General features: G+C 37.2%; 10 protein-coding genes across 10 annotated transcripts; 8 read left to right on the top strand and 2 right to left on the bottom strand.

Moving 5' to 3' along the window:
* Window positions 1-186: 186 nt before the first annotated feature.
* Window positions 187-668, top strand: CBG13100 (the record flags this gene model as incomplete). Its single annotated transcript, XM_002646674.1, has 3 exons — window positions 187-270; window positions 318-542; window positions 591-668. The coding sequence occupies 3 exons, from the start codon at window positions 187-189 to the stop codon at window positions 666-668; spliced, it is 387 nt and encodes a 128-aa protein (XP_002646720.1).
* Window positions 669-2078: 1410 nt separating this feature from the next.
* On the top strand, window positions 2079-2555 carry CBG26150 (the record flags this gene model as incomplete). Its single annotated transcript, XM_045242120.1, has 3 exons — window positions 2079-2165; window positions 2209-2433; window positions 2481-2555. 3 exons carry the CDS (start codon window positions 2079-2081, stop codon window positions 2553-2555), a joined length of 387 nt encoding a protein of 128 aa, XP_045099365.1.
* A 253-nt stretch (window positions 2556-2808) lies between these two features.
* On the top strand, window positions 2809-4054 carry CBG13099 (the record flags this gene model as incomplete). Its single annotated transcript, XM_002646673.1, has 3 exons — window positions 2809-2895; window positions 3714-3938; window positions 3980-4054. The coding sequence occupies 3 exons, from the start codon at window positions 2809-2811 to the stop codon at window positions 4052-4054; spliced, it is 387 nt and encodes a 128-aa protein (XP_002646719.1).
* Window positions 4055-4233: 179 nt separating this feature from the next.
* Window positions 4234-5665, top strand: CBG13098 (the record flags this gene model as incomplete). Its single annotated transcript, XM_002646672.1, has 4 exons — window positions 4234-4287; window positions 4331-4590; window positions 4631-4739; window positions 5102-5665. 4 exons carry the CDS (start codon window positions 4234-4236, stop codon window positions 5663-5665), a joined length of 987 nt encoding a protein of 328 aa, XP_002646718.1.
* Window positions 5666-5889: 224 nt separating this feature from the next.
* Window positions 5890-7304, top strand: Cbr-dhs-7 (the record flags this gene model as incomplete). The annotated part of the gene is made up of 4 exons (XM_002646671.1): window positions 5890-5946; window positions 5989-6248; window positions 6591-6699; window positions 6741-7304. 4 exons carry the CDS (start codon window positions 5890-5892, stop codon window positions 7302-7304), a joined length of 990 nt encoding a protein of 329 aa, XP_002646717.1.
* Window positions 7305-7431: 127 nt separating this feature from the next.
* CBG13096 lies at window positions 7432-9187 on the bottom strand (the record flags this gene model as incomplete). Its single annotated transcript, XM_002646670.1, has 4 exons — window positions 7432-7965; window positions 8013-8121; window positions 8165-8424; window positions 9131-9187. The coding sequence occupies 4 exons, from the start codon at window positions 9185-9187 to the stop codon at window positions 7432-7434; spliced, it is 960 nt and encodes a 319-aa protein (XP_002646716.1).
* A 445-nt stretch (window positions 9188-9632) lies between these two features.
* On the top strand, window positions 9633-18444 carry CBG13094 (the record flags this gene model as incomplete). Its single annotated transcript, XM_045242119.1, is given in 23 exon segments — window positions 9633-9758; window positions 9801-9947; window positions 10568-10578; window positions 10629-10724; window positions 10776-11004; window positions 11085-11511; window positions 11560-11735; window positions 11989-12126; window positions 12167-12308; window positions 12355-12962; window positions 13007-13322; window positions 13373-13704; window positions 13716-13970; window positions 14181-14317; window positions 15763-15955; window positions 16005-16152; window positions 16200-16474; window positions 16740-16931; window positions 16981-17153; window positions 17205-17471; window positions 17518-17659; window positions 18254-18325; window positions 18370-18444. 23 exon segments carry the CDS (start codon window positions 9633-9635, stop codon window positions 18442-18444), a joined length of 4677 nt encoding a protein of 1558 aa, XP_045095060.1.
* Window positions 18445-18630: 186 nt separating this feature from the next.
* On the top strand, window positions 18631-20202 carry Cbr-srd-59 (the record flags this gene model as incomplete). The annotated part of the gene is made up of 4 exons (XM_002646668.1): window positions 18631-18933; window positions 19433-19570; window positions 19620-19992; window positions 20039-20202. 4 exons carry the CDS (start codon window positions 18631-18633, stop codon window positions 20200-20202), a joined length of 978 nt encoding a protein of 325 aa, XP_002646714.1.
* Window positions 20203-20895: 693 nt separating this feature from the next.
* On the top strand, window positions 20896-22438 carry Cbr-srd-56 (the record flags this gene model as incomplete). The annotated part of the gene is made up of 4 exons (XM_045242118.1): window positions 20896-21198; window positions 21671-21808; window positions 21855-22088; window positions 22115-22438. The coding sequence occupies 4 exons, from the start codon at window positions 20896-20898 to the stop codon at window positions 22436-22438; spliced, it is 999 nt and encodes a 332-aa protein (XP_045095059.1).
* Window positions 22439-22464: 26 nt separating this feature from the next.
* On the bottom strand, window positions 22465-24031 carry CBG13091 (the record flags this gene model as incomplete). Its single annotated transcript, XM_045242116.1, has 6 exons — window positions 22465-22637; window positions 23100-23331; window positions 23375-23477; window positions 23530-23618; window positions 23668-23763; window positions 23810-24031. 6 exons carry the CDS (start codon window positions 24029-24031, stop codon window positions 22465-22467), a joined length of 915 nt encoding a protein of 304 aa, XP_045095058.1.
* Window positions 24032-24231: the final 200 nt, after the last annotated feature.

Below are 24231 nucleotides of genomic sequence, written 5' to 3'. Positions count from 1 at the left end.
CAGATCCTTCGTTCTCTCATCAGCCAACTGTTGTATCCTATTTTAAACGGGCGGCGCCTTCTGGCTGACGACACTATTTAACGCTGATACCGGAGACTTATTTTACCACTTCTTCAAGATCCTCCTGTCGAATTCTATATTACTTCTTTGAATTTTTTACTATCCCATAATCTTTTTTTTCAGAAAATGAACCGTTTCATCCTTGCTTCTTTCCTTCTTGTCGCCATCTTTGCTGTTTCTCAAGCGGCTCTTGCTCAACAGCGCGTCAAGGTTTGTATAGGATATTCAGAATTTCGAACATATTTGTCACGTTTTAGGACGGAGAGAAAGTCGAGCTGGATTCCTTCAAGGGTGTCAAAGCCATTAGCAGAACCGTCCCAGCTGGAGAGCAAGTCTTCCACTTTGATGGAGAGCACAAGGGATCATTCGTTGATGCTAAGGGAAAGAAGGTCGAGTCCTCCAACTACGAAGTTCAGAATGGCATCCTCGTGATCAAGAAGTTCTCCAAGGATGATGTTGGATCATACTCCGAGCACAACGCTGTAAGCTATCAAGTTTTTTAAAATTCGTTCTAATCCTTTCAATTTCAGAAGAACATTGAGACCAAACACGCTGATGGATCCATCTCCGCTGTTCCAGGACTCACCCTCAACATCTCCCTCGAATAAATTTAGCTCTGAAATCGACATTGCAAAATCAACTGCCCTTTAATAATTTCACTATTTCCCAATAAATGCATTTTCAAAATCTGTTAGAAATGGAAGTAATTGAAAAATCCAGAAAATTTGAATTTCAAAAACTTGTTGTTAGTCATTTTAAAAATCAGAGGTTTGGAAAACTCGGGAAACTCGGGAAATCCAGAAATCCGGAGATCTTGAAGTTTAAAGTTAGAAATCCAGAATGTTATAAATTCAGGCATCCTGTTATCAAGAAAATCCCTATGTCAGAAATTCCAAAAATTCAGTAATTCTAAAAAATTTAGAACTTCAATTCAGGAATTCGAAAATCCCGGAATTCATATTTTCGAAAAATTAGTTATCCGGAATTTTTAAAAAATTGGAAATTAAAATATTCAGAAATTTTGGTGATTCAGAAACTCGGAAGTTCTCCAATCAGACATTTAAGCGTAAGATACTGTAGGCGAAAGCCAGGAGGTTGAGCCCCGGCAGGGAGGCTTCGAGAATTGATTTTTGTTGACTTCACTTTCGTTTTGATTTTTATTTTTCACACCGGAAGCCGATATTCTCAAAATATATACATCATATGTTTTGTAAAAATCTGTTTATAAAACGCTTCGAAGATTTTTTTAGCTTGGTCTAGAACAAACTAACCATAGGCCTAAAAACTAAAACATTCCGAAATGGGCTATTTTGTCATTTTCTCTATTCTACTCTTTGCCTTTGTTGGTATCTCAGAGTCTGCTATGTTTCGGATTAAAGTCAAGGTAAGCAAAATTGTATGGTCCATTTGAAAATAAATAATTCTTAGAGTGGCCAGAGAGCAGAACTGGATCTTTTCCAAGGTGTGAAAGAACGCAAAAATTCTCAGCAAACTCAAGTAATTCTGAGGAGAGGTTTGGGGCCTAATCAGAGCTGATGTGAGAGTTACCCGTGAAGTTTGGGAGTTACCCAACCGAAACGGGAGTTACCCAGGCTATTTGGGAGTTACCCGGAGGATATGGGAGTTACCCGGGCACTATATGAGGGCTTGAGATATTTTAAATATAAGGCTGAAGCTATGCCGAGTTTCCATCTGCTGGTCCAATTTATCTGAAAATTGTTCATGAGACCAAACACAACTCTGCCGTTTAAAGATTGGCTCTTCGAGTAGTGGAAAATTGTAATTTGAGTTTGATTGCGAAATAATGCCGGATTTTTAGTAGAATATACCCAGAATGAATCATAGGATGAAATGGATGGAACTTCTCCTCACAACACATGACCAATAAATCAGGACACAAGAGTCCCTTCTCTCAGTTACTCATTGTTTTTATTTTCGAGTTCTTTTGTCATCACATTCTTTCTTTGTTTTATTCACATTCTATCTTTTTTTTTTAATTCTCAAAACTTTGTTTCAGAATGAATCGTTTCATAATTTTTTCTTTCCTCATCTTCGCATCATTCGCTTTTCATGGAGAAGCTTCTATAGGCCATCAGACTGTGAAGGTGCAATTTTTAACAAACATTATGAAAAAAAAAACAATTACAGGAAGGCGAACGGCTCGAGCTGGCTGTTTTCAAAGGAGCAAAAGCTATAAAAAGAAATGTCGACGCTGGAGAGCAAGTATTCTATTTTGAGGGGAAATTCAAAGGATCTTTTGTGGATGGAAATGGAAAGAAAATCGATTCATCCAACTATGAAGATAAAAATGGGAATCTAGTTATCAAAAAATTCACCAAAGCTGATGTAGGATCATACACCGAGCACCCAAAGGTAGTGTCTCTCGAAAGTAAATAACTCTATAGGGGGTTTTTTTCCAGAAAGTTCTTCAGTCCACAACTAAAGATGGATTTATTTCAGTGTTGGGACCAGTTCTTCACATCTCCCTTTCTTAAGTGTTTTTTTAGGCTTCGAAATTCCCGAATAAAAATGCTTATACTTTTCCCAATTCGTTTGTCCCATATGTTTGACTAAAAAATAAACAAATCGGAAAGCAACCAGAGAGGCGTGACCTCAATTCAGCCAACAGATGACCAATAAATCAAGAAACGATTGCCTTCTCTTCTCTCACATTGCCTTTAGACACAACAATTTTCTGTTTTCCCAAATTTGCTTTACACCAGATTCCCAGTTTTATTTGATTTCAGAATGAATCGTATCGTCATTTGTTCATTTTTACTTCTTGCACTTCTGAGCATCTCCACGGAGGCTTCGGTGGCTCAACAGCTAGTGAAAGTGAGTATATACAAGATTGGTCAATAAGATATACAAAAACATATGGTTCTTATTTACTAGGTGTCATTAGTACCGTACTTTCTCTAATAGAAGTCTACCCTACAATGTCTTCCGTTGATTTTTGGCCATTTTCAGGAGTCTGGCTGTCAAGTTTCCGATCAGTTTGAAATTTTAGGACGGTGTAAAGCTAACCTAGATTGAACACTTTGCATTCCTAGAATTTTTTGAAAATTCATAGTTTTTCAGCTACTGACCGATTTCTGAAGGACACCCCTTTTTCCTATTTTTGTACTAAAAACATGAAAAAGCAGGTGTCTTCCAAAAATCGGCAATAGCTTTAAAACTAGGAATTTTCAAAAAAAATTCTATAAATGCAAAGTTTTTAATCTAGGTCTGCTTTACACCCTCCTAAATTTTCAAAGTGGTCGGAAACTTGACAGCCGAGCTCCAGACTCCTGAAAATGGTCAATAAATGGCCGAAAATCTTTAAAAAATTTTTGTATCACTTATTGACCGGTACTGTATCTCAATGTTTTCCCAATACAATTAATTAAATTACCGCAAAGCCTGTATCAGAAAGGCAGGCCCTCCTATTCTTCCAAGCTACCACCGGAGGTCCCTTCTATTACAGGGGCCCTTTAAATAGAGAGGAGCCCTTCTATTTTTCCATCTTTCCCAAAAATGTCCATAGAAAAATTCGGCGAATTTTCATTCAAAATTTATTATAAACAAAATTGAGCAAGTCCTCTCTGAGGTCCCTTCTATTAGAGGGGCCCTTCTATTATCTAACACAGTTTTTACGGTACTTTGTGTTTCAGGAAAACGAAAAAGTCGAAATCGGCGTCTTCAAAGGAGCAAAAGCAATTAAGAGAAAAGTAGCTGCTGGAGAGCAGATCTTCCATTTTGAAGGCGAATTCAAAGGATTATTTGTGGATGAGAACGGGAAAACTATGGATTCATCCAACTACGAAGACAATAATGGAGTCTTAATAATCAAGAAATTCACCAAGGCTGATGTCGGATCCTACGCCGAGCATCCACCGGTAACTTTGCATAGAGAATTATATATTGTTTTTAATTTCAGAAAATCATCAAAACTAAAACCGATCATGGATTCTCCGCGGTGCCGGGACCAGTTCTGGAGCTTTCTCTTTCTTAATTGTCTCATTTTGCCTTATTGTACTATGAATCCGAAAAATGACACATAACTGACTTGATTACATTAGACTACATTCTCCCCAACGTTCTTCGAACTTTGCCATCAGCAGATTTTCGCCTCTTTATAAATAAAGACACAAATCAAACGACAGTTATTCTTTCTTTTTTCTTCATTTCGCAATGCCTGTTGACAGAAGACAACGGCAATTTCATTCTAGAACTCATGCAAGCCAAGTGAGTTTTTTATTCAGCAAAAAGTAAGTAATTGGAAATCTAGGTACTGGAAGGAATCGATTTGTCTGGAAAAATATTTGCAATCACTGGAACAACATCTGGAATCGGTGTAGAAACAGCGAGAGCTTTAGTTTTGAAAAATGCGCATGTCGTGATGATCAACAGGAATTTGAAGGAATCTGAAAATCTGAAAAATAAATTGTTGCTGGAAAGACCAAATGCTCAAATTGATATCATACAATGTGACTTGAATTGTTTGGCGTCGGTTCAAAATGCGGCGGAGAAATATTTAGAGAAGAAATGGTAATGATAAGAATTAGAAATCAAAGATCCTTTTTTTCAGGAAACTTCATGGATTAATACTAAATGCTGGAGTATTTGGACCTACTACTAAAACAACTTCAGATGGATATGAAGCTCATTTTGGGATCAACCATTTGGCTCATTTTATCGTGAGTTTCAGATGTACAGTGCCAGTCAATAATACATATACATAAAAAAAGTATTTTTCAGTTGGTTTCTGGTCATTTTGACTATTTTCAGAAGCAAGGAGCACTCTCGTTTCTCTGCGTCTCTCACCAGAAAACTTCAACGAGCCATGACTCGGCTCAAAATCATTGTAGAGAGATGATTGTTAGCTCGAATTTCAAGGAAATCACAGTTTCCTTGATAATTTTTTAAAAACCGAAATCTTGACAGCAGATCTCCAGACTCCTGAAAATGGTCAAAGTGGCCAAGAATCAACTGCAAAATAAGTTTTGTATATCTTATTGACAGTTTAAAACATTTCAAAACATTTTATATCAATTTTCAGCTCATCAAAGAACTCCTCCCAGTTCTCCGTGACTCAACGCCTTCAAGAATTGTGATTGTTTCATCCATGCTGAGCAAGCACACTTGTGTAAAACCAAATACAAGCATCGAGAAGAAAATGGAAGTTTTATGTCCAAAAAATGCCTCGGAATGGTACTTTCGTTTGTATGCAAAATCTAAAATGTGCAACATGTTGACTGCTTTTAAACTACATCGAGATGAGTTCAAAAACGGGATCAGTGTCTATTCGATTCACCCGGGATCTGGAGTCAGAACAGGCCTTCATAGGGATTTCGGACTTTGGAGTATCGCAGATTTTCTTTCGATTCTATTCACAAAGAATGCAAGTCAAGGAGCTGCAACAAGTGTCTATTGTGCAACTCATCCCGAAGTTCAGAATATTTCTGGAAGGTATTGGGAATCTTGTTGGGACGATGAAAAGAATTTGGACAAGGAAGTGGCAAGAGATGAGGAATTGCAAGATGCTTTATGGAAGTATTCGGAAGAACTGATTATCAATTTATCAAACAGAAAAAATGATAACCTAGAAAATGTGATTTTATGATCTGAAAAAAGTTGAATACTTGGAATAAAGATAACAGTATTTTATGGCTCTTTTTTTCTAAAGAAGAAGCAGAGCACAAATCACTCGTGCTCTTGTTCTCTGTGTCTCTTGACTACACATTCTGTCTTGTTTTTCGTCGTCACTTTTTTGTTTTCTCCTTCTTTTTCTTCCTTCTTTTTGTTCGTATAAAACGACGACACTCATCATTCTTTTCGTCAGCAAAAATGTCTGAAAATAAAACAAGAACGAGGAAGTTCAATGGGAGCACATATGCGCCTGTGGTAATTTTTTCAAATCGTTTTCTTCAAACAATTATTTTACAGACAATTAAAGGTGTGAATCTTGCTGGAAAAACATTTTTAATAACTGGAACAACATCTGGAATTGGAATTGAAACTGCAAGATCACTGGCTTTCAATGGAGCTCATGTGGTTATGTTGAATAGAAATGTAGCTGAATCGGAAAAGCTTAAAAAGAAGATAGTCGAAGAAATGTATGATGCGGAAATTGATATTATTGAATGTGATCTCAATTCGTTGGCATCTGTGAAAAGAGCTGCTGATGTGTTCATTGAAAAACATTGGTATGTTTTAAAGGAGCGACTCCACTTTATTCAAAAATCTGGTCCATTTCTAGAAACTTCTATGTAGAAGGTTCTCAATTTTTTTCATTCCCACGAAAACGGAAATTTCTAGGCCACCCCTAGAAAAATGTCACAAATGAAAAATGGAGAGTTTCTAGTTTTGGAGGTAATTCGAAAAAAAGATTCCAGAACGTTCTAGAAGTTTTCAAAAATGGACGAGACCACAGATTTTGTCTTTTTGAAGAAATTTTTTGAGGTTTTTCGATTTTTATTCTATTGATTTTAATGTATAATAAATGAAATTTTCGGTCGATCCTCCTCTAACTACAAGAAAATTTTCAGGCCGATACATTGCTTGATCTCGAACGCTGGTGTTTTTGGAACTGCCTCGAAAACTACTTTAGACGGATTGGAATCACATTTCGGTATTAATCACTTAGCCCATTTTTTGGTAATTTCCCAGTTGTTTATCAAAACAAATCAAGATTTCAGCTGATCCAGGAATTGCTGCCAATCATCCGGAATTCGACGCCATCTAGAATAATCCTGGTGTCGTCTTCTGTTCACGCAAGCTGTGGAGTGACACCTGAAATGTCAATAGATCAGAAAATCAAAGTTTTGTGTCCAGAAAGTCCACTAGATGCCTCCTGGTTCCGGCTATACTCTCGTTCCAAGATGTGCAATATGCTAATTGCTTTCAAATTACATCGAGATGAGTATATAAATGGCATCAGCACATACTCGGTCCATCCTGGTAATGGTGTCAGAACAAGCATATTTCGTGATTCGTGGCTTGTCAGTTTTGCCAGTATTTTATCAACTCCTTTCACCAAAAATATCAGTCAGGGAGCATCGACTACTGTTTACTGTGCTGGACATCCGGAAGTCGCGAATGTTTCTGGAAAGTATTGGGAATCAAATTGGGATGATGAGAAGAATCTGTACAAGGAAGTGGCAAGAGATGAGGAATTGCAAGATGCGTTGTGGAAACATTCAGAGAGCATTTTGATGAAATACTTGGATGATAGAAAGAATTCTTGTCTTTTTGAATGTTGAATTACAATGAACTTTAAACATAATCATTTATTTTATTTGTATTAAATACCAAAGTATGTCTGGTATTCTAATTTCAATTGTTCATTACTCATTGGGTAGAAAAACGATTAAAAAATCGAATTTATTCTCATTTTAAATAAGCCTCCAGAAGTTTTTCAGAATGATTCCAGAGAGTATCTTGAAGTTCTTCATCTCTTGCCAACGCCTTATCCAACTTAGTCTCATCGTCCCAACACGAATCCCAATATTTTCCAGAAACATCTCCGAGTTCCGGATGAGTTGCACAGTACAGTGTAGTTGCGGCTCCTTGGCTAATGGATTTTGTGAAAGGAGAAATCAGAATACTTCCGATTGTTGCTAACCATGAGTCTCTGAAGATACTTGTTCTGATAAGTGCTCCTGGATGGACAGAATATGTACGAATTCCATTGGAATACTCGTCTCGATGCAATTTGAATGATGTCAAAGTGTTGCACATCTTTGATCGAGCATAAAAACGGTACCAGTTGGCTTCCGATGGATTATCCGGGCACAGAAGTTTCAATTTTTCTTCTTTTGAGAGTGAAAGATCAATTCCAGTTCGTTGGTTTGCAGTTGAAGAGAGAATCACAACTCTTGCAGGTGGAGTTTTTCGGATAACCGGAAGAAGCTTGCGGATTAGCTGAAAAATGATTTTTGAAGGGTGGATTGATATAAAATGATAAGTACCAAAAAATGGGACAGATGGTTTACTCCAAAGTGAGATTCGAATCCATCTGAAGTTTTACAAGAAGCAGTCCCACAAACACCCGCGTTTGGAATCAAGCAGTGGATTGGCCTAAAAATATTTCAATCAATAGCCAATAATAATTCAAACTAACCATTCTTTTGCTATATACTCATCAGCTGCTTTGGATACAGACTTTAAAGAATTCAATTCACATTCAACGATATCAACTTTGGCGTCCCCGTACTCTTCAATTATCTTATTTTTCAGTTTTTCAGATTCAGCTACATTTCGATTCAACATAACGACATGAGCTCCTTTCAAAGCAAGATATCTGGCAGTTTCAACTCCGATTCCAGATGTTGTTCCAGTGATAACACACGTCTTTCCCGATAAATCGATCCCTTTCATCACCTAAAAATGTTTTAATCAATGGTTGCTTTACTTGTTATTCTTTTTTTTTGGGTCATAAAAAGTTTTTCTCGCATTAAAATGTTTGAAAAGTTAAGTAAGCTCCTGGTATTATTGCAAAAAATTTAACAAAAAAATCCGAAATCCTGTAAAAACGCCGTTGAAAATTTGAAAAAAGCGGCAAATAAGGACGGGGATTTGAAACTATTCGAAACTTTTTAAAGCAAACTTTTAGCTTTCTGCGGCGTTTTCCGGAAATTTCGATTTTTTTTTTGAATTTTTCGGAATAATATCGGAAAAATATCATAACTTTTCAAACCTTTTTGAACAAAAAAATTTTGGTGGGAGTCCCTCTGTAAGCTGAAAAAGTGCGACGGCTTTGAGCGCTTGCATCTCCAAAACTACAGTAGTTATCCAAATGTTGTAAATTCAAAACATGTAGATCTTAAAATTTTACACTTTTCGTTAGTGGACAACATGTCGCTAGCAATTTTAGTTTTTGAGATATGCGCCTTTAAAGTATGCGTTCCTCCACCGTGGCCTAGGTTTCTTACTGCGCGGGAACTCAAATCCTCGTCCCCATTCGCCACTTGTTTATCAAAACGCTCTCAAAAAAATTAGCGAAATGTCGAAATAATATGTTGGTGGCTTTTTTTTCTAACCTAAAACTTTTTCTAACCTAAAATTCGAAAAATTCGGTTAGATTTACCTGATCAGCATTAGCATACGAGTCAAATTGTCGTTTACGAACTTCTTCTGTTTCCATTTTAAAAAGTATCTGGTTGAAATTGAAATAAAGGAAATGTTGCCAAACATATCGGTTTTTATTTTGAGAAGAAGAAACATTAAGATACGCAGGAAGAAGAGGAAAAGGGAGTTAGTATGTGTAGGGAGTAAACGCAGAACTGTAGTCAGTTTTGTGATTTGAACAACAGAAACGGAAGTTGCAAAATTCAAAACAAAATAAATACAATCAGCCTGATAGAGTCAGGTCATGAGGTGGCACAGAGAATCGAAAATGGGGATCTATAATTTTCAGACATCCACGAGTTCACGCCGATTCACTTGGACGTGCTCATTCAACATAAAAACCTTTTCATCACTTTTGACCTGGCCTCTGACTGCTCTGAACTGACCTGTTCGTTCCGGTTTCAGACAAGACACCAGATTTCAGGAAAATCCAAATCAGTATCTCTCACCAAAGAAACAAAATGAAAAAATTGCTTTCTCTGTTGAAGAAAGATGTCATTCTTGTCCGACGGAACAAGGTATGGACGACGTTCGAAGTGCTCATACCTGTTATGATTCTTCTACTACCACTGGCTTTCCTGGACGAGGTTTAGCAGGTCAACTAAAAACACAAAATTAGAAGTTTTCAGAGTTATCTCGTGACCTACAAAACTTTGCAAGAGGAGAGAAACTCGCTGAGAGCGTTATCAGGATCTATCAATGAAGTTGATTTAGAAGACGTGGTTCCAGATATTGAGCTAGCTGTGGACGGATGTGATGTACCTCCTGATGTGGATGTTAGGATCTAAGGATCTAGTGAGTCAGGAAAAATCTATTATAGATAAGGGGGACACCGACAAAAATTTGTATTGCATTAAATTTTTTGAAGTTATGTGTTTTCCTAATATTATCGCGAAAAAATTCTTTAAAAAAACGGAATCCCCAAAAAACGTCGTTGAAAATTTAAAAAAGTGGTAATAGGAACGCGGATTTGAATTCCAGCCCAGTGAGAAACCTAGGCAACGGCGACAGGACGCCTTTTTTACATGACCATGTCCTAGATTTCTCACTGCGCGGGAATTCAAATCCTCGTCCCTATTCGCCACTTTTTTAAAGCTAAACTTTCACCTTCATCGGCATTTTTTTTGGGAATTTCGATTTTAAAAAATATCCCACAATGATATTAAGAAAATACATAACTTTTCAAACCTTTCCCTAGACTTTTCACTGCACGGGAATTCAAATCCTCCTCCCTATTCGCCACCTTTTTCAGCGAAGTTTTTTGGGGATTTTAGATTTAAAAAATGTCGGAATGATATTAGGAAAATATGCAACTTTTTTCAGTGAAAAGTATGTTGGGAACCATTCAAAGCCGGACAAAAAACGCTTCGCAAAAATAGTAATGGCACATGCAAAGTCTTGTAAACCGTATGTTCTAAACCCAAAACATTGTTTTTTTTTTAAACTAAAAATTAAAGTGTCGGAGGAGTTTTCGTAACTTCCGATGGAGTCGATATGATTGTGCCAGCGACCAATAAAGACATCAATGCTCTGAAAAAGCCCATTGAGCCAAAGTAACTCCAGCTTTAACTGGGTTATATAATTTCATGAGAAATATGTTTCAGACCCGACGACGACACGGTTTCCTTCTATTCCTACTACGTTCCATATCTCTACAAAACGATGAATATCAAGTTCCAAAAAGATACAAAAGCAGCTGGATATCAAGCGAAACCAGACAAGGACAGATTGAAGACCATCTACATTTACTCTGAAAATGAAGGAACCATTTCCTTCTTTTCGTACGTCTCACTTTTGATTGGTTTTTGTATCACACTTCCTGTTATCAATACGGTTAGAACAATGACTGTGGAGAGAGCAACTATCCAGGTTTGGCGATGTTTTTATGTGAGTTAAAAATATATATGTTTAAGCCATACCTAAACTCCATCGGTCTGTCTCGAACATTGTTCTACGCAGAACATTTCATATTTGCCACTCTGAAGTCAACAATTCTCATTTTGTTGGCCATCGTTGTCTACTGTATTTTGATTACGGTATCACTAGATTCTTTTCTTCTTCTTTTTTCTATATTTCTTTACCAGAGATTCAATGTCTTCTGGATTGTGTTCGGTGTCTTCGTCTACATTGTCGCATCGATTTCCTTTGCCATGTTCGTCTCTGCGTTTTTCGCCAAACCTAGGAGAGCAGTAGAAGCAATCACTGCGATTTGGCTGGCATCAATTTACTTCTCCACTTTCTCCTTCCATCCAGTTGGATGGGAAACAATTCCAGCTTCTTTGAACATCAACAAAGCACTCAAATGCTACATTCTTGCTATGGAACCACATTTTGTGAAAGGTTTCAGTTTAGTGGCTAAATTAATGTGTTTTTAATCAGAAGTTACAGATGGCGGAATGTCGTTCACAGATGGATTCGAAAGTATACGTGAAGAATATTATTCATGTCTTGTATATCTGTTGGTCATGATTTTCGATGCAGTTGTGATGTCAGTTGGAAGCGTTTTTGCATCTAGACTTGTAGATAAAACATCCAACTATTTGGTTACACTGTTTTGGAAAAAGGTTAGTTTGATTACCGTAAGACCTGGGATAGAAGGGCCCCTTTAAGCCAACTTATCTCGGTTCCTCTCAAAGATATAAAACAGTTGTCAACAGGTAAATGTTAACTATAATATCACAAACATTTTATCAGTTAACAACTTTTTTATATCTTCAACAAGATCCGAGATAAATTGGCTTGAAGTTAAACGTTTGAGGGCCCTTCTATTACAGGTTTTACGGTAGTTCTAGAATAAGTATCGATAAGTATTTATAGATGAAACACGTGGATGAAGAGGAGAAGACCAATTCTTCATCTGACTTGAGTAATGCGGAAGGTATTCTTCTCGGAGAAGAAGTCGTCAAAGGAAGGAAGGATGCAGTGTCCGACATAGAACTAAGTGGTCTTATAAAGGTAAAATTTAGAATTATATCGTTGGGAAATCGATTTTTAGATTTATGAAAACGGTGAAACTGCTGTGAATGGTCTATCCATGAGAGCAATCAGAGGTCAAGTGTCCGTTCTTCTTGGGCATAATGGGTGTGGAAAGAGTACAACATTTGGAATGATCACAGGAAATCTACAACCCACCAGCGGTTGGTTCACTTTCAGAGATGAACGCCTGATTCTAATATTTTTTAGGAACCATCACAATCGAAGAAGTAGATGCAGTTGAAAATCGAAACGTCGCAAGACAATCAGTTGGATACTGTCCTCAATACAATCCACTTTATGATAAATTGACAGTTATGGAACATCTCGAATTGGTGAACACATTGAAAGGAAAAAGTTCGGATGACTTTGAAAATGATGCTGCAACCCTGTTGAGACAGATCGTTTTGGAAGACAAGAGAAACGTTATGGCGAAGAATCTGTCTGGAGGAATGAAACGAAAACTATCAGTTTGTATGGCAATGATTGGTGGAAGTCGAGTTGTTCTTCTTGATGAACCAACTGCTGGAATGGATCCTGGAGCTCGTCTTGATGTCCAAAAGATTCTGAATAAAGTCAAAGAGGAAAGAACAATTCTTCTAACAACTCATTACATGGATGAAGCTGAAAAACTTGGAGACTGGGTGTTCGTGATGTCACATGGAAAAATGGCTGCATCTGGATCACTCCCATTCTTAAAAAAGAAATATGGCGATGGATATGTAATGACACTGGTCTTGGATTCTGATGATAACATTGAAGAGCCAATTGCAGTAGTGGATCAATTATGCACAGCATATGTCAATGATGCCAAACTTGTAAGAGCTTGCGATAAAGTTTGAAAAAACAAATTCTATTTTAGAAAGATCAACGAGGTCAAATGATTGAGATCAGTCTCCCAGAAAACCAGAAGGATCGATTCCTAAGTCTCTTTAAGGCTTTAGAAGCAATAATCGATAAACAGTACGATTCTGAAGACTTGAGATATCTATCGAGTCACTTGATGGAACAAGTCAAAAAGCTGAAAATTGTTGCAATGGGGATTTCAGTGAGCTCCTTGGAACAAGTTTTCATCAAAGTCGAAAGGGAGTGCGATAGAGTTTTATACGGGATAGATGATGATGAAAGAAGGGCGAGAGCTGAGAAAAACTTCAATGCTTTGGCGGAAGCCAAGAAAGGTTTGAACCCGAGTATGTCGTTAAAAGTCATCTATCTTAGAAATTGTCAGAACCACCACTCGAAGGCCAATCATTGATTTCCTGTCAACTCAAAACGATTCTCTACAAACGCTTCGTTCATCTTCTCAAAAATCCCAGCCAACTTATCATGCAGTTCTTTATTCTAACGATTTTCTTGTATTTGGTTTTTAAAAAGAGTGCAATTAGTGTGCCTGCTGACCCGACTGCCCTCATACACAACTTCAATTTATCTGGCTTCCCCCCGTCCAAAGTGATTCTTCAATTTGAGAAAAATTCGGATCAGAGGATATTTAATTATTTGAAGCATTTCAAAAATCTAGAGGTAGACAACTCAAGAATCAAAAAGTATGAACTTAAAAATGTTGTTTTCAGGTTTCTGAAGTCCCGATGAAAAAGAAAATTCCAGCCCTTGTCAAGAATCAGACTGTCAGTGATAAGAAAATAGGACTTGTCATCTCAGTTTATGAGCATAAGACCATATTACACTATTACGAACAAACGTCATCTTGTCTTCCGATTGCGCTGAACTTGCTCTCGAACCTTAAATATCTTCGACTCAATTCGTCAAGTCCTGTTGGAACGAATGAGTTGTACGTAGAGTTCGTGCCAGTAAAACATGCTGAGATGGTAATTAAATATTTTAGCAGTGTTTCGATAATCTAAATTTCAGTCAATCGCACTTTCTTTTATTACTTCTGTGCAATTTTAAGCTCTCTCCATTTTCCTGTCGTTGGTTTTGATTCCAGCCATTCTTTTCTTGATTGAGGAGAGAACAACTCGATTCCAACATCAGGTAAATGAATTACTACGTTTTAGTTGTATCAAATTGTTTTTTAGCAAATGCTCACTGGAATTTCTCCACCCATTTTCTGGATCGGAAGCGTCTTTTGGGATTTCTGTCTCTATTTTATTGTTGCGGTTTATGCCTATATTCTATTCCATGTTTATGGTACTTTCGAGGACTATTATCATTTGTAAGTTTGCCATAAAAGTTGGAGGCCTAGAAAACTTAACTTTCAAAAACTAGGCCACTATTTTAAAATGACCTAGACATTTTTCGAACTATGAAAGATGTTGCCCTAGGAAACTTGTTAAAATAACCTTAAAAACATACCTGAAGAATATGACGCCATTCTAGGTCATTTACCATGGTGGCCTGGAAAACTAAACTAGAAAACTAAACTAGGCCACCATGTTCAACTGACCTACTCGGGCGTCGCCGGCAACTTCTGGCCGGAGGCTGGTCGGCTTCAGGACGGAACTTGGTCAGATTCCGGCGAAGAAATTGTGGGAAGCCGACCAAGATCCGACAAACTACTCCTTCCGACCTCCTAACAGCAGGGGCCGGTTCGGTTCGCGTTGTTTGATGTTTATATAGAGAAACAGCGCATTATGTAGAATTTTATTTATTAAAAAAAGAGTTATACATGAAAATGAACAAAATTAGGGAAAACATACAGAAAATAAGAAAATCATGATTTAGATTTTTAAATTTTGAAGATGTCGCTGTGAATCGTGACGAATACGGGAGAAGAGGCTCTGCCTGAAATGTGAATAAAATTAGTTATTAATTCAGAAAATAGGAATTTACCTGATTAACTTTCTTGCCTTTCTTCGAATTTTCTAGCATCCAGTTGTTTTTTTTTTGATTCCTGGAAACAAAACTTCCAAAAATACAGTTTTTTTTCAACAAAAATTACCTTCTAATTGCGATATCTCCCAAGCACTTGACATTAAAAACGTTGACTTGAATTTTATTTATCTGAAAAATTTAAATTATGACAAGAATTCAAAGAATAAATTATCTGATGAGTTTCGTACTCTTTTTTTTCGAGAACATCGTCTGTTATTGTCTCCAAAGTACTTGTCTGAAAAAAATGCTCCATAAATGGAAAGGATGCAATTTTAAAACAAAGTTTTTAGGGAAACGACAAGAAAAATAGTTTAGAAAACAAATTTAAAATGATTGAAGCACGCGCCGCATAACACGCATCGCCTTCAAATTCCGTTCATTGTCCGTCCCATTGCTGCGGTGGGCAGCTTCTGACCAAAAGCTGACCGAGATCCGTCCAAAAGCCGAACCCCCTCAACTTCCGGCCAGAAGTTGCAAGCCGACAGCCGAGTGGTAAACATACCAGAGCAATATCAAGCCATTTCTAGGCTATTTACAAGAGTGGCCTAGAAAACTCAATTCGGGAAAGTTAGGTCACCGTGTTCTAATGACTTAGAACCATTCCAGGGGACTATCAAGCCATTCCTAGGTCATTTACCATAGTGGCCAAGAAAACTTATCTTGTGAAAGTTAGGCCACCATGTTGAAATGGCCAAGAAAACAGAACTGGTAAATATCGAGCCATTTCTAGGTCATTTAAATGTTATATGTGATACAGTAAACATCTTCTCAAACTCATAATCTCAGGGTCTACGGCAGCGTGCTGTTATTCTTCTTCCCGATCATTTCTTTCGTCTATCTTGTGTCTGTTTTCATCAAAACACCAACAGTTGGATCGACATTCCTGATATTTTTCAAGCTCACAGCTGCAGCCACCGGCATGTTGGTTTATGCGTGGTATTTGCTCATAAACAAAGATAACTTGCTGATCAGACAATGGGTAAACTGTTTTTTTTTTCGATTTACCTCCAATTAAAACACTGTTTTAGTACGCATTCGGACTTGTTGATGCTGGACTAATTTTGATGTATTCCCTAACAAAACTGCACATGTGTCAAAAGATTCTGCAGAAGGCGTTCTCCACAGCCAGACCACTCATTTTTGGATTCGACTCAGTTTATGAGTTTCCAGCAATTTGTGAGTCCTCGTATCAATTCCAAGTCGAACTCGAAATCAAATTCCAGGGGTTGATTATTGCTACTTTATTCTTCTTTCCGTTCTATTCTTCTGGTTTTTCGTTGCTTTCCGATCTCGAGTCTTCAAACGACTTTTGGGTGGATACAAAAACAAAAAACCACGAGAGAAAAAGCGGTATGCGATCATTGATGAAACATCTACAACTCGTGGAGAAAAATCACCAATGGTGCCCACTGGAACAACTCGAAGTACACCTGGAACAACCATTGCTACCGGGTCGGAAAGTTCAGTTCAACATGGGAAACCAGTTGTTGTGACAGATGTGAGTTATGCAATTATGACTGAAGTTATTATTATGGTACAAACAAATTGGAGCTGAGGAAGAAAAAGACAAAATGAGTGGCCTGAAAGTTTTCGATAATTATTTCTTGATTACTATTGCTTTTCGACAAATTTTGTATGGAAACCCACCAAACAAGTCGAAAATAAAAATTTTATTAATCTAAAAAACATGCCTGCAAACGGACGAAAATTGAGAATACAAGTTGCAAAAAAATATTTGATCACTACGGTAGTTCGCATTTCAGCAACTTGTGAAAGATTTCGGAGATCTGCGCGCAGTGAATGGGCTGACGGTTACTGTAAAAGAGAAGGAATGTTTCGGTCTGCTAGGACAGAATGGAGCAGGAAAGACGACCTCTTTTGATATGCTAACAGGTATCTCAATTCCATCTGGAGGAACAGCAAGCATTGCAGGAGAAAATATAACCAGTAGAATAGTTGAGTCTATAATTATTGATCGTTGATCTGACTGTTCTAACTTTTCAGCAAATCGGTTACTGTCCCCAGTTTGACACTTTATTGGGTCAGTTTTCTGGAAGACAGTGCCTTCGGATCATTGCTCAACTCCAAGGTTATTCAAACTGTGAAGATGTGATCGAAATGGTTCTAATCTGTATTGGAATGACTGATCATGCGGATAAGAAAATTCAACATTGCAGGTACTCATCTTTTTGTAGCTTAAGCTAGCTAAAGCTTCCCTATAATTTCAGTGGTGGACAAAAACGAAAAATCTCGGTGGGAATCGCACTAATGTCTCGTTCTCCCTGTGTCATGTTAGATGAACCAACAGCTGGAATAGATCCAAGAGCGAGAAGAGAAATTTGGGATATTCTACACAATATGCGAGAGAAGGGAAACAGTTCGATCGTTTTGACATCGCATTCGATGGATGAGTGTGAAGCACTTTGTACTCGTATTGGAATACTCCGTGAAGGAGATATGATTGCAGTTGGCAGCAGTCAAGAATTAAAATCCAGGTGGGAAATGGGGAAATTCAGAGAATTTTAAAAATTAAAAATTCAGATTTGGAAATTTCTATTTGATGACAATGGTTCTACAAAGCTTGGAGCAATCTGCAAGTGTGATGGGATCAGTGGCTGTGAATTGGCCGGAAGCAGTTCTAAAAGTGGAACCATCCCAAGCAAACTTGAATATTGTCTACCAAGTATGCACCAAAAAGATATTTAAAAAACACAGTTTCCAGTTCATTTTCGGAAATTTTGGCCATTTACCGGAGTATAGAGCTCGGCTATCAAGTTACCATAATTTTGAAATTTTTAGAGGTTGTAAAACAGACCTAGATTGAAAACTTTGCATTTAAAGAACTTTTCGAAAATTCCCAAAAAAACTGTATTAGAAGGGCCCCTTTAATAGAAAAGCCCCTATAATTGAAGGGCTCCAGTAATAGAAGGGCACTCCGGAGATATCTTGGAGCAAAAGAAGGGTCAGCCCTTCTAATACAGGTTTTACGGTGTTTCCAGGTTTCTGAATAACAATCCTAATTTTCTTGTTTTGATAATGAAAACGTGAAAAAGTAGGTGTTCCTTAGAAATAGGAAAATAGCTGAAAAACTAGGAATTTTCAAAAAATTCGTTGAATGCAGAGTTATCAATCTTGGTCTGTTCTACAATCTCCAAAGTTTTCAAAGTGATCGGGAACTTGACAGTCGAGCTCCAGACTTCTGAAAATGGTCAAAATGGCCGAAAATACGAGAAAATATGATTTTACATGCGTTTTATTTTTAATGTCTTATTTCCAGCTCCCGAAACCAAAAGGTTCGAAATGGTCGGAAACGTTAAAACAGGTTGAAGAGCTGGCAGCAAGTCTTGAGGTCTTTCTATTATCAATGTTTTTATATTCTGATTTGATTTTCAGGTGGAAGACTTCATGCTCTCGCAAGCAACTCTTGAAGATGCCTTCATTCGCTTGAATTCAGCACAAACTCGTTAATAAATCTAATCTTTAATGTTCTTTGTCATCTCAAAAAGAAAATCAGCATCAAAACTCAAAAGAGACTCTTTCCAGTCTTTTGCGTAACTAAAGCATGAATTTTTCGAAATGTCATGAGAATCTGAAAACCAAAAAGAAAAGAATAAAAATTGAGGAAAACTCATTCATTCGTCCCCCTAAAGCGAAATGTGCTCCAACTCTAACTGTTACGTTCCGTTTTTCAGTTATTATTGGCCGTTTTGCGGGATATCCGCTATCACTTTCCAATTGATTCTATTGTATTTGATCTATTATCGATCCCCAGCAACTCTAGACAATCTCAAATGTTTTTTGTACAACACTTCGTTTATTCAAATCATTTTGGTAGCAACTGCAGTCACATCACAACACAGATTACTCTCAAATACCAATAGTGCGGCTGTTCTGACTATTGGTCCGTGCAGTTATATCAGTCCTAGAATGTGTTTTATCAATTATCACATTTTCATGGTATGTTTTTACTAAAGGAGGGGATACAGGTGATTTTTTCGGAGATTTTTTTAGAGTTAGGATATGAATTCTGACATGACGGTGTACGTGTTTAGTGTTCACACAGAGAATTGCTATCGTGCCGGCCACCTCAGATTGCGCCCCCGTAGCTCAGCGGGTAGCGGCGCGGCACCTCCAGCCTTGAGCCCATACTCCTCTGCGGGCTCAGATGAACAGAGTTTTGAGAAATTTTTTTTTCATGCTCCCCCCTCCCTTTAAATAATAATGTTACCGTAAAACTTGTAATAGAAGGGCCCCACACTGTCTGTTTCAGCTCAATTATCTCGCTTCCTACAAGAGATATTAAAAATGTGACAACTGATAAAATGTTTGTGATATTATGATATAAAGTTTATCAGTGAAAAACTTTTCCATATCTTCAACAGCAACTGAGATAAAGTTAAAAGTTAAGAGGCCCTCCTATTACAGGTTTTACGGTATTTCATAACTGCAACTTCAGGCCACAAGTATGGCGGCTGGATCTGCTATTGCCATAACTGTTCTGTTCCGTTTTCTTGTTCTTGTGCAAAATCAGGTCACTGCTCATCAAACTTATTTCATGGTTTTTGCATCCTACATCGCACCGTTGGCTCTTTTGGTGAGTGATAATATAGTTCAAATAAGGTTCCTTTCATTTGTATTATCAGATAATACCATTTACGGACACATGGGATTTCGAAGCAGTTCAAAAAGTGACATCAATTGAACATCCAACATACAACCTCTCAATTTACACCCCATTTACTGGTTTTTATAATATTGGAAGTCCCCAATTCCTATCTGCAACTTTTCTTTTGTCAATTGGAGCATACGGGATTCCTCTCGGGTGTTTACTTTTAACTAGAAAAGTTCTTGTTCTAATTCGCTTTCACAGTCACATGTCTGATAGAACTAAAAAGCAGGCACAAACTCTTATCCATGGGCTTATTGTTCAATCCATGCTACCATTTTTCTGCTACATTCCATCATTTACTGGCTATGTTTTCAGTCAATCTACGGGACGCGAACTTTTGCTCTGTGGTAAGTCTGATTTCTTAAAGACTATTTGTAAAATTATTTTCTGTAGAGCACCTTATACTGGCTTCCTCTGCATTCCCAGGACTAGTGGATCCATTTATTTCATGTTATTTTATCGTTCCATACCGTCAAGCAGTTTTGGAGTTTGTTCTTCCAAAACGCCAATCTCGGATCACTACCGTTATCAGCAACTCGACATCTGGATATAATTGATTTCCCACACTTATTTTCTATAATCTTGGGAACCTGTCTCATTGTTTTTTGTACTATGTTCTCAAAACTATCTCATGAAGAATTTTTGCACACAAGAAGTAACCATAATGCATAATTATTGTCTTTGAAGGGTTAAAAACTTTTCTGTTATCTTTTGCAATAAAATGTTCTCAAAGTTCGAAAAGGTTAAGAAAACATTTTAAATACTCAGAAAAACTCTGTTGAAAATCAAAAAGGATTGCGAAGAAGGACGAGGATTTGTGTTTCCGCGAAGTGAAAAAGCTAGGCCATGGCTGCCGACCGCCTTTTTTAAACTGCCGCCTAGATTTCTCACTGCGCGGGAACTGAAATCATCGTCCCTCTTCGGAACTTTTTGAAGCAAATTTTGTGCTAGGAAAAAACATAGACTTGAAAACATTTTTAATTCAAAATGCAATAATACTTTTCAGTTGGAGTTTAACAAAGGCAGACTACATAATCAGAAAAGTGGATCTTAATTAATTTAAGACCATCGGAATCCTAGAGATCAGTTGAAAACCTGAACCCTATTTGATCAATTTATCATCATACTGAATACACGGAAACCAATAATAAAAGTGTTCATGTTAATAATAGTATTTCAATAAATGTGATTATAATATTTAGTTATGTTGTCAATACACTTCTCCCTTTGCCAGAAGTTGTGCTTTCAAAATGTGCACGTCTTCCGATTGTTATGTGCCGATTTTCAACGTCTTCTGGATTCTATATGGTGTCTTTGGATTCACTTTTCAAGTTATTTTAGTTTTTTTGATACTATATAAACTTCCTGTATATCTTAGAAATCTGAAATTTTATTTGATTAACACAGCATGTATTCAATTAGCTCTAGTGTTGTTTTCGTTTTCTATCCAACATCGATTATTGGCAAACAAAACAACATTGGCTATTCTTCCCGCGGGACCTTGCAAGTACTTTGGACCAAATGTCTGTTTTGCGAGTTATCATTTTGCGATGGTACGTTTTTTTTTACTTTTGAGAGTTACAGTACCGGTCAAAAAGATATAAAAAACGTATTTTTCAGTAGATTTTCGGTCATTTCGACCATTCAAGTTTCCGATAACTTCGAAAATTATGGAGGGTGTAAAACATACCTAGATTGAAAATATTTCTTTCACAGAATTTTTGAAAAATTCATAGTTTTTCAGCTATTTGGTGATTTCTGAAGACACCCCTTTTTGCCGGTTTTTTGTACTGAAAACGTAAAAATAACAAGCGTCTTCCGGAAATCGGCAAACAGCTGAAAAACTATGAATTTTTGGAAAAATCTGTGAATGCAAATTTTTCAATCTAGGTCTATTTTACACCCACCAAAAAATTCAAATTGACCGGAAACTTCATAGCCGAGCCCCAGACTCCTAAAAATACCGAGAATCAACTGAAAAGTGTTTGTTTTATATATTTTATTCACCGGTACCGTATGTTTTAGGCTTTCGGAGTGGCTGCTGGTTTGGCTATTTTGATAACAGTAATTTTTCGTTGTCTGTCACTGACTATGAATGGTGTAACTAGAAAACAAAGCCTCATGCTCATCGCATTATCGTACTTTGTTCCTTTATACGTTCTGGTATTCTCTAAATACTAAAACTCCTTCTAAAAATGTATATTTCCAGGTTATCCCATTTCTAGCACCCTGGGATTTCCAATCAGTTCAACATGCTACTATTCTTGATCACCCGACATACAACCTAACCAACTATTTCCCGTTTCCCGGATTTTCGGATCTCAAAAGTTTCGAATTTATTTCAGCAACAATTTTAATTAGCATCGCAGGATATGGGATCCCTTTAGGGTGTTTAATTCTAACTACCAAAGGGCTTAGACTTGTCAAAAAGCATCAAAATATGGCGAATAAAACTAAATTACAAGCTAGAAAATTAATTCATGGACTATTAGTACAATCTACATTACCAGTTATATCGTATGTTCCGATGGTTTCCAGTTATATTTACACTCAAGCAACAGGTCAAGAAGTTTTAATATCAGGTTGGTATTATTATTCATTTCCTGTGATTATTACCGACTTTCAGAACATTTAACATTGGCTACAAATGCATTGCCAGGTCTTGTAGATCCCTTGATTTCATTTTACTTTATTATCCCTTTTCGACATACTATTATTGAAACTATCCTTCGAAACAAAACATCAAGAGATGTTGTTGTTATTGCTCACACTTCTAGTATTGCTCCAATATAAACAAATATTTTATTCGAAAATGCCTTTCAAACATACTGACATGATTCATAGTGAGGAATGAGATATTTGATGTTGATCAGCGCATTTGGACCGCCCGTTCTCTCCAAATCGTTCAAAGTTGATGTAATAATTTCCTCAATTTGTCTTCCTTTGTCATAATGAACACGATCTGATCTACTTCGAGATTGACGAACCGTTCCTGAAAAAATGAAACCACTATCAAACGTAAACTGATTTATCTCGGTTTCTGTGAGAGATATCAAAAAGTGATAAACTGACAAAATACTCTTGATATTATGATAAACAATTTATCAGTTGACGACATTTTTATATCTTTGACATAAACCGAGAAAAATGGTTCAAAGTTGAAAGTTAGAGGGACCTTCTATTACAGGCTTTACGATGGGTGAATTTACAGTAAAACCTGTAAAAGAAGGGACCCTAACTTTTTACTTTGAGCTCTATTACCTCAGTTCTTCTAAACGCTATCAAAAATGTATCAACTGATAAAATACTAGTGTTTTTATGACAAATACTTTATCAGTTGACTACATTTTGATATCTTTTGCTGGAACCGAGATAAATGAGCTCAAATTGTGAGTTGAGGGGCCCCTCTATTAGAGGTTTTACTGTGGGTGACCTTAATCAAAAATAAACATACTGAGTGGGGGGAGGAGTTGTCGATAAAACGGAACCAGTTGAGCTCCAATTCCTTGCATTGAAGTGATTCTTGACAGAGTTTTCAGGCAAAATTTCTTTTTCTCGACGTCAAAAGAATAGAGACCGGATCGAATTCCTCGAACGAGTTGTGGTAATACGATAACGATACTTTGATGATTACGAAGAGCAATCAGAAGATCGGTGATCCCAGTTTCAGCCACGAATCGATATGGCTGAAGATCTCAGATAAGTGCTACATTTGAATAAAAAACTAACATGATCTAACAAAGACATTCCAGTAGCGAACTTTGCGAGTAAATTGCAAACGGTTTCGTTCTTCATCTGGGATGGATCCTTTGCCCATCGCAGCTCTCTTGGTCTGAAATTCAGTTTTTTTGTTTATCTTTAGATTTTCAAATAAAAGAAACTACTTTTCTCCAGGTCCTCCAGAATGGACAATTCTCACATGGAGATCTCCACGAGAGAAAAGCGCACGGAACTGACTGCAATCATCAGCTACCTGGAATCAGAAAAATATGAAATAGGAGATTTAAAAAAAAAGAAGTTACATTTGAGTCGACGCTCCTGGATCGGCTTGGAGTAATCATTGGTAATGGAACAACGCTTGTATTCTGTTGAACTGATTGCCAGGAAAAGGGAGGAACCTAAAAATGTATGCTAGAAATGAATTTCTACAGCAGTTGAATAAACCTTCCGAACTGCCGGAACTCGAGGGAGACTGGATTTTATAGTTCGAATATTTTCCTTGACGATATCTCGATTCTTGACGTAATACCTTTTAGACGTTGTCCAGTCGGAGATATCCGAAAAATAATCGATGGGCTTCCTAGAAAAAAGGAGATTCAAAATTCTTCTAATGACAGATAAGCAGCTAACGTTAATCTGATAGCTGGCAAAGACTTCTCTCGGCATTCTCGATGGATTTTTGCCATTCCAGAAAATATGAAGATTAAGACGATGACAGAATTTTAGAGAAGCCTTGCGTGGAGCGGAATATACACACTGAAGAAATTCAGGAGACATGTCGTGTGTAAAAGTGTGAATTGACTCTCCAAGGAAACGAAGCATTTCATGGACGAGTGAGCTGTGCCTTCCGGTTGTCCTTCACGAAT

This window comes from Caenorhabditis briggsae, assembly GCF_000004555.2.
Source record: "Caenorhabditis briggsae complete genome, chrII, whole genome shotgun sequence".
Taxonomy (NCBI): Eukaryota; Metazoa; Nematoda; class Chromadorea; order Rhabditida; family Rhabditidae; genus Caenorhabditis; species Caenorhabditis briggsae.
The sequence above is the reverse complement of the archived record's forward strand: the minus strand, read 5'-3'. Positions and strand labels throughout refer to the sequence as shown.